This window comes from Urocampus carinirostris, chromosome 2 (genome assembly GCF_059441175.1).
Source record: "Urocampus carinirostris isolate Australia breed hairy pipefish chromosome 2, RoL_Ucar_1.0, whole genome shotgun sequence".
Lineage (NCBI taxonomy): Eukaryota > Metazoa > Chordata > Actinopteri > Syngnathiformes > Syngnathidae > Urocampus > Urocampus carinirostris.
The window spans coordinates 32,846,244-32,863,306 of NC_142350.1; the positions used below are offsets into that span (position 1 = coordinate 32,846,244).

The following is a 17,063-nucleotide window of genomic DNA, read 5'->3' on the forward strand; positions in this document are numbered from 1 at the left end:
TTAGTTAATCAGGTTGTTTTTGTTTTGGTACTAGAAGGCGACAAATAATACAAAATCTCAATGTGGGGTCAATATTAGAATTTTATGTTTACTGTGGTTAATTGACTTAAGCTATTTTCTACAAAATAAAGCACCAAAAGCAGTTGATACCTCTTCACATGTATTTTCACATATGAAGCAAAGCATTACCTTGTTCCATTGAGGACAAATTAGATTAAAATGTCTTTCCCAAAGAGAATCGATGAATTATGTATTGTGTTTGTGATTTACACCGATGACTACAAAACCTACATTTATCTTTTTGCACGTAGTTAACCTGCTCTTGTGTTGCAGTAGTCGACAAACTGAGAGTTGATCTCTTTACATCAGAAATTTCGGGTATACAATAGAATTAAATCCAGGTCTTTAAGTTTTCTTTTGTTAAAACTCTTATGCTAGCTCTAATAGTAGGATTAGCACTCGCAATCTTCCCCTCTACTTGGAATTCAGCCACGGGTGCCATTTTTGCCGGGGGGGGTTTCGAGTCGCGGTGACATGACCTCAACTGAGGCCATTGTGACCTGAACATTTTTGGATGCCATTCAGTGTTGTTTTGTGACCTCACAATTAAGTTATTGTTCTGTCTCTGGAGCAATTTTGGTTGAGGATAGGGACGGTTTACTGAGGGACCCCTTTTTTTCCACTTGATGGTTCTTCACTCCCCAGGGTCCCAAAAGCCTTGAACTTAAAAACCTTTTCTCGATTAATAAATTAAAGTACCCTAACTTAGGTGTAACTACTGAAAGTGAACTTTTCAATGAAATATTTCAACGAAACTCTCAAGTATGTTTAGTAAAGAATAGAAGTGTTAAGTGGGTGTTGATATAAAGGTAAGCTGCTGAGGTCATTGATGATTGATTGCTTTGACTCATAGAAGAATTTCGTACAGACTGTTGTGTGTAGTGGTAAACTGTTGTGATGTGACTGTCAGAATGCCCTAGTTGAATTTTGGATCAACTAAAAAAAAGGCTTTGTTTGTTTGTGTGATTGTATTCTTATTGTTTTTTCCTCCTAACCGTTACACACACTGCGGGCAAATGCCATTATCAGACGAAGCTATCAATCAGACCAGAATGTGGAACAAAACTTCTTTTTAACATTCAAAACCTGTTTTTTCTTTTGAACAAATGGAACAATGTAACCAGAGGGTAGAATTAAAACCTAAAAGTATGGCTAAAATGTTTCAAGTCAAGTCAAAGTCATGCTTTTTTTGTATAGCCCTTAATCACTAGAAGTCTCGAAGGGCTGTACAGACTACAGACTATTACTATTATTACACCATTTTGTATTGCTCTCAAATGTACTTATTGTGCCACCCACTCTGACAAAACTCTGATGTTAAGGATGTGTATAATTGTCCATAGTTTAGTTTTCTAACCGCCCAAAAAGTAAATTGTAAATTTGAAGAAAGTAAATCATATGTCAACAATGTTGCAGCGTAATTTAAAAACATGCTAAAGGTCGTCTCCTGAGCCTTTTCTTTTCATTAGTTTACTGGTTACAGCAGATCAGCTTTAAAGGGTGTGGAAAATCAAAGAACAGCAACATTATTTGGCCAATAGCGTCAGTTATTTAAACATTGCATTTCAGTCAAAAAACAAACAACAATTAGCGATAACAGTCAAAATAACGAACAACACTGGTATCTTATGCAATCTCCTTTGTGTTCAATAGTAAAAACAGAAGCAAGCAGAATAAACTTATCAATTTGAATAATTATATTAATTAGCAAATGTCCATTCCCTTTTGTGGTAAGGATAAGCAGCAGACGCCAAGTAAGAGGTCATGGGAAGGCATCCAAAAGAGCCACTCGCCTCCGTCCTGGGGCCGAAAAGACCCGGCGGCCCCGTTGGAGATGCACACAGTCGAGTGGGAGAAGACAAGCGCGACCATTCCTTTGGTGGGCCAGGACATCATGGACCTGCAGACTGAGGTGTGATCAACAGACCGCAGTTCTCACTTCACTCTTGGACAAACGAGGATCACATCACATACTGGATGAAGTTCGCTGCTAACCTGAAAAGAGTCATTAAAAAGAGAACAAACGCAGGACTTCAACTATGAACTTCTCTCATCATGTCTTTGTATGTTTCATTTCATGTTTGGACCATCAGATTTAATAAGGTGGCTCTCTGAATTTGGACATGAGTAGCAAACTGGAGACCGTCTGCGAGCTAGTGACTCCATTGTGTCTTGTGTGTAAATGCTGTAATGTAATTAGTCACGTCTTCTTTCTCACCATTCACTGTTAAAGCGTCACTGTCGCGCTCTCTTTCTACTAAATACCAGAGCTTTTGAGTACAGTCCAAGAAAGTTTTGCAATGAATTGAAAAACCTACAATAGTCTGAGGACAGACTCGCAAGCGCCTGATGCTATGCTACTTAAGCCCTGTGCGCACCTGGCTCTTAATACAAATCATAGCTGTGACGTCTGGAAACATTTATAACGCCCTTCCAGAGGAGACATTGGTCGACGATTCATATAATACATAACAGGAGCAAACAGAGAGGTTTGACATCACTTTATTTAATATCCACAGCGCACTTATGGTATTTCATCTTTATTAGCCACAAATTAAGTCCTCAATTTATGCATCTAAATTTAACAGTTGTGGAAGTTATATATCAAAAACACAAAATTTTCTCTCATTACGTTTCATTGGCATCAATGTCCAAGGCGTCATGGCCTTACAAACAATTGTATTTTTCCTTACAAAAAAACAAATAATTTTACACGGTATTAACTCTCTCCTGCTAAAAATAAACTATAAAATAAAAAAATAAAAAACTATGATTTCATTTCAAACAATTTGCACTTACAACCCCTGAAAACCAGCAAAATGTGTAAAACAAAAAGGGAAAGATCCGCGGTCTTTTCTGAAGATTGGTATCTCGAGGTGCCTCAGCTTTAAGGAACTGATTCGGCTGCTTCTGCCACTGAAGGACAATGTACTCTGCTTTGGAATCATCACTATCATTGAAATAAGCAGACTCTTAGATTTGTTTTCGTTACTGACTGACCAATCACTAGTTTGCGGTGAAAAAATGAAACAGAATGGAGGCTACCACAGTAAACTTGATTGAATTGCTATTTCTTGATCTTCAGTGCATACCGAATGGTACCTATAAATGGCAAATTTGGGTTTTATCAGCACAGATTTTCTCCTACGCCATACAAGTCTTAAAATGCATAAAAAATGAACTTTGTACGACATTAACGTACTGGTAGCAACAATAATGTTAACATTTTGATAGGCCGGCTGATCTGGAAAGATGTGACGTAAACAACTCGGGGCCTAACTGAAAACGGCGCAGGTGAAAACGGTGTCAGGTGAGCGCCGTGTATTTATTCAATCCCTTGGCCCTGGAGTGGTTGGCACCGGGGCCGGGTGGATGGAAACGAAACAAGGTGCCCAAACAGATACAATTCTGAGATTCCAGACGTCTAATTTGGCCTCCAAGGATAGCGGCCATGTTTCCTGTTGACATTGATATTGAATGTTTAACATTAAAGAGTGTTTATGTTGAGTTGAGAAAGGTACATGAGAAATTCTATAAATACATAAATGCCGTATATTGTGGTACATAAACGCGGAAGCACAAGGCTCATTTGGAGTCACGATGTACAGCATTGTAATTATTTGCCAGAGATCTTTCAGCGTTTGAATATATTTCATACACCGCTTGAGAAGAGTCGTTACTGAAACTATCGTGAGAAAACGATAATGGTACCCTTTTCCCTTTTGCTGTCTTTTCAGGATAGCGGACTATATGTGTGTTCTGTATCACAAATGTAACTGAGGTGTTTTTTCTACCGCGACCATTGATGCTCTCGCTGTTGTCTGATCTGCCCCATTGCCAGAATTGCTCTTCGAGGCCTCAAATTTCTCTTTGAGCACCCCCCCCGGCTCCAACAAACACACAAACACCACCTTACCTGGATTTTATTTTTGACCTGGGGTTATCTGTTTGTTAATGTACAGTTTTCAGAGCACAAAGTGAATGTGTCTTATTTCTAATAAAAAAATCAAATATATCTATAAATATATATATATGTACTTATACAAAAGCATTTGTTGTGATTTTAGTGTATAGCGTCATTGAGAAAAGTATTTTCTTTTGTTTGTTCTTTATTTGTGACAACATTAATGCGTTTTTGACTGTACTATTGATTGCAGGGGGTGTCCAGACTACAGTCAGTGGGACTACCAAGTATATCTCACCAACCTGCAGGCTGTATGAAAAAAAAAGTTAAAATAGTTCCCTTTTAAATTTTAATAATTATTATCTGTTTTTAACAATTCTAAACTACTAAAATGTTCTATGGATTTCTATCAATCAGAACGAAAACATTTGATATCACATTTTATCAGATAACCATACCGACAACTTAAATAGTTATTGATATCAGAAAACACACAACAATACCATTTAGTACCTACATTTTTCCTTATGAGTATCCGATAAAGGGACAGTGTGTATGCATGTGTGCTGCTGTATGTTGTAGTGAAACCAGAAACGAGTGCTATAAAGCACAAGGAAGAATACGAGCAATGGAGACTCAAAGTGACCAAAAAGCAAAATTTTACTTCTCAATTTTTTGCCCAGATGTTTTGAGGTTTTGGGGTATCAGTAGCAGCAAGATGGTGGACAATTATCTCATCTCCCCTTCGGCAAAACTAAAATTATCTAAAATCATTGGTAATTTCTCGACCCACAGTATGATTTTTTTTTTTAAAGAATGTTTGTCAGCTATAGTAGTTTAAGTATTTTTAATCTCATACATTTTTTTGAAAGAAGGTTTTTTTTTTACAACTAAGAGCCACTCAATTACAGTATACACACGTTCCCTTTTTAAAAAGTTACATTTAAATCACTCTCTCACACACACACACACACACACACACACACACACACACACACACACACACACACACACACACACACACACACACACACACACGTACATATATATATAATTTCACATTTGTTTTATGGCATTTCATTATTGCTCTAATTTTAGGTTCCTGGTTGGTAACTGGCCAAAAGAAGGCAACTGGTACCAACTACATTTGCATAAATAGTAGTGGTAACCAATACCTGGATTTGGTACTTGCCCATCTCTATCATATACATTATAAGTGTTCATTTTCTTTTGAAACTGCTTGTATTTATTAGTGTCACACGGTAAATAATTATGGCTATCCAATTCTTCAATGAACCTATAAAAATGTAAATTGTGTAGGGAGGAACTGGTTGAATGACTACTTTTACTTTAAATAAAGAAAGCTATTGTAATAATTTTGATGTTGCACAACCATCGTAAGACCCAAGAAATTTTAGTTTAATATTTGTAAACATAAACTTGAACGGAATTCATCATCATTCAGAACCTAGAGTCCAATGAAATAGTATTCTGTTAAGAAAAATGATTTTTGTATGTGCAAAAGTTAAAATCAATTTATGGTTCTACAATGGAATTTATCAGATTATTAAAATTAATTACATAAATTAAAAAACAAAAACAAAAGAACTTAATGTTTCAGGTGAGGAATTAAAACATGTATTTCCTCAAAAAGACACTTAAATGTTTTAGAAGTTCATTTCATTTTGGTCGGAATCCGAATGTTCTGTGACGTGAGAAGGGAGATTCTGGGACGCAATGTCCAACCTATTCCTGCATTAAGGTGAGTCAGGCATTTTTGACCTAAACAGTGTCGGGCCTGGTTTGGACTCGGATGAGAGACCGCCTGGGAAAACCAGGTGCTGTAAATAAAGCGCACGCTCTGCTGTGACAGCACTGGGTGTACACGCCCTCACAGTAGGTAAAAATGAATTAACCAAAGGGGGGCGGACAAAATTTGAATTTAATTAAATCTTTGCCCCTTTGACTAATGTTAAAAAAAATAGTTTTTAAATAACGTGCATTTTTTCTTGCAGGCTGCATTTCTGCTTTCCCTAAATATTTTTAAGTCAATCTACGTTCAATGGTATACATCAAGCTGATGAGAGGTTTGGGTTTTAAAGGGGCATTGTGTGTTATAAAGCACATCTTCGTGGGAAAGAATATATTAAAAAAATAATTAATATTGTTCCGAATCATGAAAAATACAAGCACTAGCACATGTACAGGCATTCATAAGAACTACTTATAGGTTGAAATACGTGTATTCTACATAAGAAGAGGCTCTCTGGTAAGTTTTTAATTTAGGAAACCCTCAAAATAAGAAAAGAAAACATCAATGGATGTTGAACTTGCAAAGAGAACAGGAGAGAACCAAATTATCAGATAAGAAATTCCAACTGGTTATAAAAGCCCTCCCCTCAAGCCCTTTCTTTGTATTAAATCTCCTAGGTTTCAAAAGCAGACTCGCCCTTTAACGTGTGGAAATCAAAGAACAGCAACTTGATGGGCCAAGAGTTACATTTTGTGCATAATAGTCAAAACAACAAACATCAAGTACATCAAGGTACAATAATAAAAATAATAAACTGACATCCGATGCAACCACCTTTGCAGGTGTCCAATATTCAAATCAGAATGAAATTCTGCCATCTCTGCTACAGGTACCCCAAAAAAAACTTGATGAAAAGAAAGATGAAAAACAGTGCAGTTCAGCCAAATTGTTTCTCTGTAGTTTATAGTCTTCCTTGTGCATTGTAGCACTTGTTCACGGCCGCATGACACAATACAGCGATATCTTGTGATTAAATCATATACAGAGTCCCTTTAAAAAAAACATGACAAACTCTGATCACAGTATGTAATTATCTTAATTCCAAATTCTGTCAGATAGAATCAGTAGGACTGACAAAATAACAAGTCATGTAGTCTTGGTGGCTGCCATGGACTCTAACAAGTCAGCACGAGATTCATTCATATATTCATTTCATAAAATTGGAGGGAAATATTGCAAGACAGAAAGCGAGTTTATGTGATTTCCAGTTTTGAGTGGTGAGTGTGAGATTTTGGCCAGCAGGTAGAAACCAAGGGGTGCATGTTTTATAAGGCACGGATAAAAACTATTAACTGATGGAATACATTGAAATAAAATGAAACGCAATGAAATAGGTTCAGAAGACCAACACAGAGCTCATTTTAGAATGAAATGCAACTGCTTGACTTTCCTCGTGTGATTTGAAACAATTTTCCTTAGCTGGAAGATTTAGGTCTGCCGGCGTTGAAGCAGGAAAGTGTACTTTTTTATGATATTGTGAAACAAGAAGGTGAAAAGAATCAGATACCTTGAACATCTCTCAACGAGGCCTTTCCACCAAACTTTAGCTCTTTTATTATCGACTAGGGAGCGTAAGAGAGGAGGGGAGACTGCATTAACTTTAAAAGCACTTTAAGGACAAGATAAATGATTTTTAATGCATCTTCATTGTTGGAGCACCGTGAACTTTTATTGAGCAGCCCAACCATTCCGTGTAACTCTTAACAGACATCCCCATACCTATCTGTGATTTGCAGATTTTTTTTCATAAATTTTCCATTCCACTGACGTATAATCACATTTTCATAATTTGGAATTTTTAATTGTGTACAATACTTGGAATGTTGTATAGACCCAATCAAAGTGAATAAAGGGTAGTATAGATCTATATATATATATATATATATATACATATGTTTATATAAAGCTTTGTTTGTCTGTTTGTGTGTTAGATATGATATAGTTAGATATGACCACCATCTTTCACAGGCAGTCAGGTAGGTTACCCCAGATGTGAGAACCTCTGAAAAAGCGTACTTGGGATTTTTTTTTTTTTGACTTAGCAGCTTTTCTTGAAGGACATTTTACTCCCCTAGAACAGTTTGGCCAGGATCAAAATCTATTACAAGCAAACAGGTATGTTACTCTAGAAGTGAAAATGCCCAAAAATAATTCATCCAGGACTGTTGGTTTTGGTGATTCAACAACAACTTTTAATATCAACAGAATTTTTTTCCAGGCGTCAGACAGGTTACCCGAGATGTGAAAATTGGCACTTTGGTTTTGCTGACTCATCAGCTTTTCCAGAAAGATATTCCACTCTCTTGGACCAGAAAAATATTTGGCCAGGAACACAGACTTCAATAAGCAATCAGGTAGGTCACTTTAGGTGTGAAAATGCCAATAATGCTCTAATGGCGCCAAGCCATTCTAGTTACAGCCCACAATTTTGATGGGGGGACTGTATCAATTCTAAGACGAAAGTATCAATCTGATCCAAGTGCTTGCTCGGCATCGAGAATATCGACATATTGATCGATCAACCCACCACTAATTTTAATGTACCGTATTTTCCGCACTATAAGGCGCACCTAAAAGCCTTTATTTTTTTCAAAAGCTGACCATGCGCCTTATAATACAGTGCGCCTTATTTATGGATCAATATTAATTCACAAAGTCTTGCAACTAACTTGCCGCCGCCGACTAAATTTTCCCCCGAACGCCAAGTAGTCCGCGGTGTATGCTGGGATTTATTTACCGGCGTTTCATTGGCTAACCAATGTGTCAATCATCATTTGAATGGATCACTATTGGCTAAAGTTATTCGGAGGTCAAGGGGAGGATCATTTTTATCATTTACAGGCTGGCATTGGCTTGAACGGCAAAACAAAACCTGCAATTGGCCAAAAAAGACGTGTCAATCATCAGTTAAATCGATCACTATTGGCTAAAGTTATTCGGAGGTCAAGGGGCGGATCCTTTTTATCATTTACAGGCTGGCATTGGCTTGAACGGCAAAACAAAGCCTGCAATTGGCCGAAAAAGATGAATGCGTATAGCACGTGGCTGACGGCATAGAAAAAAGCATTTTTTTCTATTCTGTATTTGTAAATATTTTATTCTTCTGGATTTACTACCCTCACGGATATAAGAGGACATTGGCTGCACATTATTATGAACACAACGACTTCGGTGAGCTACTCCGGGTTTTATATTGTCCCTGTATCTTGTTTCAGACTGAACTCGATGTTTCTGTGATAAGCGGTGCAGATAATGGATGGAATGGAGTGTCTATTTTTAAATTAAACTCAATTCCAAGTGTTTATTGGCATATGCACAGTAAAGTTGCGAGCGAAAAAGAAAATAGAAATTAAGGAATGGTTGGCATTTCTTGAATCCCAAGACCTTCCGAATGATGGAACGATGCATTTGAGTGACATCGTACGGACACCAGATCCGCACGTGTCTACGACACGTATTTGCTTCTTTGCAAGCTTTGGGAATGTTAAGGGGGTAATAAGTTTGACTGAACTATCTGACTGTTTTGTCGACGTTCCCATTGTAGCGCCTTATAATCCGGTGCGTCTTATGTATGTCAAAAATAGGACCAAAAACTATTTTTTCGGGGTGCGCCCTATAACCCGGTGCACCTTATAGTGCGGAAAATACGGTACATTTTAATGAACATTTTAGTGTACTTTTTTTTTTTTTTTCAAATTTTAAACTAATTAGATTTTCAACAGAATGTATCACAGGCCACACACAACAGCGGACACACCATTGATTTTGTTGTTGCATATGACTAGAGGAAGAACGTGCCCCTGTTGTCGACCTGGCTCTGTCTGATCATTAGTGTCTTTAGTCTTTTTGAACAACACCACTTTTAATCACCAGGCGACCTCGGTGAGAAAAGTGAACAGTCTGGAGTGGCTGCAAATTTTATCGAATTTTTAAAGGTCACTCCTGCAGACGTTTTACCTCCACTCTGTGATTTTACTGTTGATAATTTGAAGGGAAATCTGAAATCAGCACTTGACAATGCAGCTCCCCTGGTAACCTTAACAATAAAAACAAAGACTAAACCTCTGCGGAGAAACATTATGGTCAAATAACGGTAAAGACGATGCAGGGTTGTTGAGGGAAGGTGGAGGAAAATACACAATCCCTCAACGACTCAACACCTATAAAGCACTTCAACAGGCAAGAAGAACATATTTTCCCCATTTTTGTAAAAAAGATAAAATAAAACAATAGAGTAGTCACATTGTGCATCATTCTCCTCTTAAATGTAGTCATTTCGATAGTAGGCCAAAATAGCTAACACAGATACACGCAGCACGTGTTGCATTCATTATGAGACTTGTTTGAACCTTTTAATTCTTTGCTGCTCAAGAAAAATGCTTTTTCATTGGGTCCAATGCAGCTCTTTCAACATTTTCAGTTGCAATACTCCTGTCATATCTTGCCAATGTATATATAATATTATTATAATACAGATTTTTAAATATATTCAATTCCTCTTTTCCCCGCCACCCTTTTAACTATTCACGCAAATATTTTTTATTTTGATTTTTTAATGATTGATGTGTTCATTTTAATTAAATTTTAGTTTGGGCATTTGGGGTCTTAATTAACTGATGATTTGGTAATTGAGAAGAAATATATAGTTTTAGATATTAGTCGGATTAAGAAATTGTTTATTCGACTGAAATAAAAGTAATAATCTTACACCATTATTATGTATTACGATGTACAGTATTTCACAAAAGTGAGTACACCCCCCCATTTTTGCAGAGATTCCATTATAATGTTCAATAGAATATCACTGAAGAACCATCACGTTGACCGAAAGAAAAGAAGTCTGTCAACATAGTCCATGTCTGCCTGGAAAAATATCCTCCGGTCTAATGAGACAAAGATTAATGTATTTGGTGTGAAGCATGCATGGCGGCAACCAAATAAATGTTGTGCCTTAAGTCAAGCATGGTGTTTAGATTGTCATGGTTTGGGGCTGCATGAATTCAACTGGATTCGGGGAGTTGCATTTCATTAAGGGAAACACAAACTCAAAAATGCACCGTGGAATACTGGAGCAGAGAATGATCCCCTCCCTCTGGAAACTGGGTCGGAGGGCAATGTTCCAACCTGACAACGACCCCAAATACACTTCTTAGATGACTAAGGCTTCTCTAAAGGGGATAAGGGTAAAGGGGATAGACTGACCAAACGTGTCTCCATATTTTAAATCCAATAGAACATCTTCGGGGCATTCTCAAGCGGAAAGTAGATAAGCACAAAATCTTGAACATCCTCCAGGTCTGTCATGTTGTCAAGTAGGAGTAGAAGAGAATTCCAGTGGTATTTTTTTAAAGCTCTGGTGAAATCCATGGCCAAGAAGATTAAGGTAGTTCTGCAAAATTATGGTGGCCACACAAAATATTGAGCTTCAGGAACTTTCACTGAAGGGAGGACTCATTTTTTTCCCCAGTAGAGTTTTAGTTACTAACGGCTATGATTGGAATTTTTTAAGGGGGAAAATAAATTACACTGCCACATGAGCTTTAAAAAGACTACCTCTTATTGTGTCAAAGCGGTGTTTCTTCAGTGTTGTTCTACTAAACACTATAATCAAATCTCTGCAGAAATGAGGCAGGAACTCACTTTCAGGATGTAGCCTACTGTATATGTTTCTCAGTATTTTTAAAAATAATCAGTTCGCCTGACTAAATTAGTACAACTAATAGTTTTTATTGATGCCATTACTATTATTTTTATTGTTTTAAAACAGAAAAAGAAAGAATACAAACTTTAGACACTGAAGAGTGACCAAACTGCTACTTAATTTTTTGCCCTACCTTGGGGGTACCCATAGCAGCAAGATTGTGGACAATTATTTCAGCCACCTCCAGGTGAGTCTAATGCTTTGTATAATAAATTGAAAAAAATTGACCTACGAGTATTTTACAAATTGCACGTCTATACGATAGTTCATGTATTTTTCCTTTATTTCCCAGTATTATTTTGGTTAATTAATGAGGGTTAGTTGAGGTGCGAATGTTGAAGAGGATCTACAGAGCATAAGTAAATGGAAGGAGACCAAGAAGAAGGGCGCGATTGACCTGGATGGATGGTGATATGAGTGCACGGGAGGAAAGAGGTCTAAATGTAGTGGAACCTGGAGCCTTTTTTGGTGATTAGAATGAATGGAGAGGTGTTGTTAAAGGATAGTGGGATGTTTAGACGTGTTCTAAGGGATGGGCAGGGCACTTGTATGATACAGCAGGGGTAAACCAGTGAACAGAAGACTGTGAACAGAAGACTGTGTTGTGCCACCCTGACCTGAGTGACATGGCCGCTTTCTTGTGTCCCGTTTCATCTGGAGGGACCAACTTGGGTGCCAAAGTGCTTAACTTGTTTGGGTGTTTGGGCATTTGGGTTGGCCATGGTCCAAAAAAAAGTTTTGTGTGTGTTTTTCGCTACTTTTTTCCTTTTTGCTTTGCTTTTGTTTATGTGTTTGTCTTGCTGTCGGTTACCCCTCTCGAGGGATATGACCACGGTAGATAAATAAATAGATAGATATTTTACCATTAGGAGGTGCTAATTAATGGACAATGTCTCTCCAATGTTGTTACAATATGTTGAGGATTTTGCGTAACTGACTCTTTATTTTGCATTGCATTTCTCATGTTATAAAGACAATACATTCAATTCTATAGTATACTATTTTATTGTATTCCATTGTATTTGGTTCTATTTTGTTTTTTTTTTCATTCTGTTCTATTCTATTCTATTCTATTCTATTCTATTCTATTCTATTCTATTCTATTCTATTCTATTCTATTCTATTCTATTCTATTCTTTTCTACAACAATTTATGAGCATCTTCATTCAAGTTCAGGCAAAGATCCCCACATCACAAGCCCATGTAGAGTGCGATTTAAGGCCACACACTGTTTATAAATGTCTAGGTAAGTATTATTTTGCAAGCTTGAAATCAAAGCCAATCCCTCTCTGTCAAATCGTTTTTTGATCAAGAGTGAAAGCTGCGCTCGTGTCAGTCCTTCATTTCCGGGGTAAAGTTGCTTCTTGGCGCGGTCGTAATGAAACATGAAACGTGTTGTAAGCTGTCAGATTCCATCACTTGCAGTGCTTTGCGGCAGGTGTGATCATGCAGCAAATACTTCATTCTGTGTGATTGCAATAGGAGCTTTCCATTAGTAGGGATGCAAACGTGTGGAGCCGATTAAAAAGACATGAACTAATTATGAAATGGCAGAAGAACAAGCGCTAACGGTAGCAAAGGTGGTGCGTGCGATTCAATCAGCCCATAATAAAATCCTGCATAGGATAATACTGTGGATTGTTTTGACAGAAAGCATTCTTATTGATGAGATTAGAGCTAAATAGACAAAAATAAGGAGAGAGGACATCAATTAGATTTGAACTTGCAAGAAGAACAGGAAATGACTATACAAAATATGTCCTTCCCTAGCCCTTTCTTTTTATAAAATCTCCTGGGTTTTACAAAAGTAGATCTGCCCAAAAGGGTGTGATTATCAAAGAACAGCTACGGTATTGGCATGTGGTGACAATGATGTCAACAGTACATAATATCCCAAATAAATAACAGCAGGGAGGACTAACAGTCAAAATAAGGAATTGGCATCCAATGCAACCTCATTTGCAGGTGTCCAGTATTAAAACAGAAACTAGCAGAATAAACTATAAATAAAAAATCTATCATATTCGAGTTTTTTTTTTTTTTCCATTTTTTGCAGGTTTCCCTGCTTGTAAACATGCTGTGCCTTTAGGAGAAAACTTCATGACGTCACTCTTCTTTTTTCTGGTGTTTGATAATCCAACAATTTAAGATCATCTCAAGAGCTGATGAAAACCTTCTCAGGGACCAATCAGAATCAAAATATCCTTTATTATCATTTTATGCTACAACAGTTGCACTCCAGTTGGTAAAAATATACATAGTAAAAACTCATAATATAGTGTATAAAGTGCTCACCTCTAATATAAAGTATTCACATCTAATAAATTAAAAAATATATACACAACTGGGATATTGCACTTAAAACTGTAACAAGTCAACATGACAACTGAAAAATCTTCCATTTGACCAAAATGATGGAAACGAAGTGTAAATAAACAGTGTAATGTAAACACATTTAACAGTGGTTAAATAGAACAAAGTACTTATTTTGCAAATGAAATACTTCTTCTAAACCACTGTTTGAGAATCAAGTCGAGAACATAAAAAAAAAAAACTACATAATTGGAATATTGCACTTGAACCGAGATTTTGCATTTAAATAAAGGGGACATTGCACTCTAAAACTATGTTTAACAACTGCGGTTTAGTGTGTCAACAGCTTTTGGGGTAAAGCTATCCCTCTGTATGTCCGTCTGTCCCGCCATCGTGGGATCTGAACCGTCGGTCCGATAGTAGCAGTTCAAAAGGTTGTTGGCGGGGTTTGATGAGTCTTTCAGGATTTGTTTAGCTCTGCTGGCAATGTCCACCAGGCTGGGCAAGGGGCAGCTAGTGATTTTTTGGGCTAATAAACTGGTGAGAAAAGCGGGCTCTGTTGTGGACACAGAGCTGGACAGCCTGACAACTGTAGCTGAGAGACGGGCACTGAAAAAGCTGCAGTCAATCATGGACAATTCATCGCATCCACTACACAGCATCATCTCCAAACTGAAGAGCAGCTTCAGCGACAGACTGCTGTCACGGTCTTGTTCCACGGACAGACTGAGGAGAACATTTCATCCTCATGCCATGAGGCTCTTTAACACCACCCAGGGTAGTAAAAACCCACATTAAACCCCACCCCCACATTTGCATGTTACCCTATTTTGATTACAGTGTGTATCTTATGTAGCACTATTTAATACTCTATATCAACACGTTATATTGGGTATTTCTGTATTCTAGATAGATAGATAGATAGATACTTATTTTATTTTTAACGAAAGGATACAGCTGGAAGTGTAAATTTCCCTATGGGGATAAATAAAGTATCTATCTATCTACCTATCTATCTATCTATCTATCTATCTATCTATCTATCTATCTATCTATCTATCTATCTATCTATCTATCTATCTATCTATCTATCTATCTATCTATCTATCTATCTATCTATCTATCTATCTATCTATCTATCTATCTATCTATCTATCTATCTATCTATCTATCTATCTATCTATCTATCTATCTATCTATCTATCTATCTATCTATCTATCTATCTATCTATCTATCTATCTATCTATCTATCTATCTATGAATCAAATCAAAGGAGTCAACCCTTTCCACGCCGTCCCTATGGATGTGCCGAACCAGCCCTGTCCTTCCTGAAGTCCAAAATTATTATTTCCTTCATTTTTGTGGTGTTCAGTCTTGTGACCTCATCCCTGTAGTCTGACTGATAAAAATACAGGTTCTGAATTGTGTGAAATTGATAAAACATGTGTAAATAATGTGTATACGTCTATTTGTATTTATTTCTAAGTACTTTTCTATATTTGCCATGTTTGTATCTAGTGTATAAGGCCGTTGGACTGTTAATAATTAAATACGTGTCAGTACGATGTCACCAGTATCTGAAATATGTTATCTCACATATAATTGGAAATCTGAAACTCTTGGGATTCAAGATATGATGACTATTTCAAAATAATACAAGATATCCGAAAACTATAAAGCCGGCGTGACCTACCATTTATGCATGGCCGTCATCGAATGAGTTGAATGTCCGCAAAAAAAGGCTTCCTTACGTCCGGGACAATCCAGAGAATGCAACTGTGTGAAATATTTACTCCAAAACACAATAGTGCCGACAAATGAAAAAAAAAAACCCGCCTAAAAGCATGTGTTCTTTGTTTATCATTCCTTCTGGTAGATTGTTTGTTTTGCTCCAAAACTCTTTAAAAAAACCTTTGAAAAAACAAGAGACTCGTAAGATACTATACTGTAGTTAGCTTCTGGCACTATGATAGATACCACTTTCGACCAATAACAGGCTTTTTTCACGATCCACAACCCGCATTAGCCTAATCGGGCTTGTTTGATAGAACGGATATTGCCTCATGTAGCTCCAAATATCTTCAGCCATTAGTAGCGGATGTTGATAGACACATTGGTTAACGAATTAAATTCCCAACATTATTTTATTCCATTTTCAATGGGTATTTTCAAATCAAAGCTAAAAGTAAACGTTGGTAAAAGGAACCTGGAATCAATTCCCCCCCCAAATACGTGCATCATTTCCCCTTTTCTGTTTCTGAGTTGTGTTTTGCACAAACATCTATCACGATGGAAATAAAATGCTTTGATTGAACAGGTAGTGAGCAAAAGCCTTGTTAGTTGTCTTTTTATTCTTTTGCACACAGGCTCTCATATATCTAATGTCTCCTAATTTCATTTCACAGTATGTGCTTTTGCAGCCTCAATAAATCATTGATGGACTGAAGTGCGAGGCCTTGTACGGCGATGGTCGGGAAATTAAATGTAGGCCTTTTATAATTAATGCAGTAAATGCATTTTCAGATGTCGGACTATATTCAGCAAGATTGTTTCAACTTATGGCTCCCGTTTTTCTTAAAGGCCGTCATTTGTAAAATAATAAGTCATTAGGTATTTTATTTATCCTTTGAGAATAGATAGGAAACTATGAATAAGCTTATTTTTTGTTTGAAAAATATGAATACACGTCCAATGTTTCATGTGTTTATGATTCTATTACATCACTAATTTGTTTAACATAGAAAAAATAAATCTTTTCCATGTTGATATTTCCTAACAAACATTTTACCAACAAAGCTTAGTTTGAAAATGTTTTGTTTATGAGCACATACGTCTATGCTCTATAAAGTAAATCATATAGAATATTATTATTATTATTATTATTACTAATATCATCATCACTTACTGACCTAATATCCCCGTTAGATTCCTACTTTAACCAAGTCTATGAACCTCACAGGGTATTTTATTTCTTTTTTTATAGCTAATCTAGCTACAGCTCTTTAGCTAATCAACTATTAGCTAGCTAATGTTCAACAGATTAACAAAACTTGAATAACTAAAGGTAATATGTTTTAAAATAATTGTACAAAATAAACATTTCCATAATTTGCCATAGTTTTCTTTCTTTCTTTCTTTCTGTCTTTCTTTCTTTCTTTCTTTCTTTCGTTCGTTTGTTTGTTTGTTTGTTCGATTGTTTGTTCGTTCAATCATTCGTTCGTTCGTTCGTTCTTTCTCACTCTCCATTTTGCTCTCGCTAGCTCTCTCATTC

The 17,063-nt window shown here is 36.7% G+C and overlaps 1 protein-coding gene across 6 annotated transcripts in view; it reads left to right on the top strand.

Moving 5' to 3' along the window:
* The window catches only part of adgrb1a (adhesion G protein-coupled receptor B1a), a 196,570-nt gene extending 191,571 nt beyond the window's left edge, over window positions 1-4,999 (top strand). For all 6 annotated transcript variants that reach the window (XM_088326219.1, XM_088326221.1, XM_088326224.1 and 3 more), the window contains one exon: window positions 1,796-4,999. In XM_088326219.1, the coding sequence (XP_088182345.1) occupies window positions 1,796-1,978 (183 nt within the window). In that variant the 3' untranslated portion in view covers window positions 1,979-4,999. The remainder of the gene's footprint in view (window positions 1-1,795) is intronic.
* The last annotated feature ends 12,064 nt before the right edge of the window (window positions 5,000-17,063 follow it).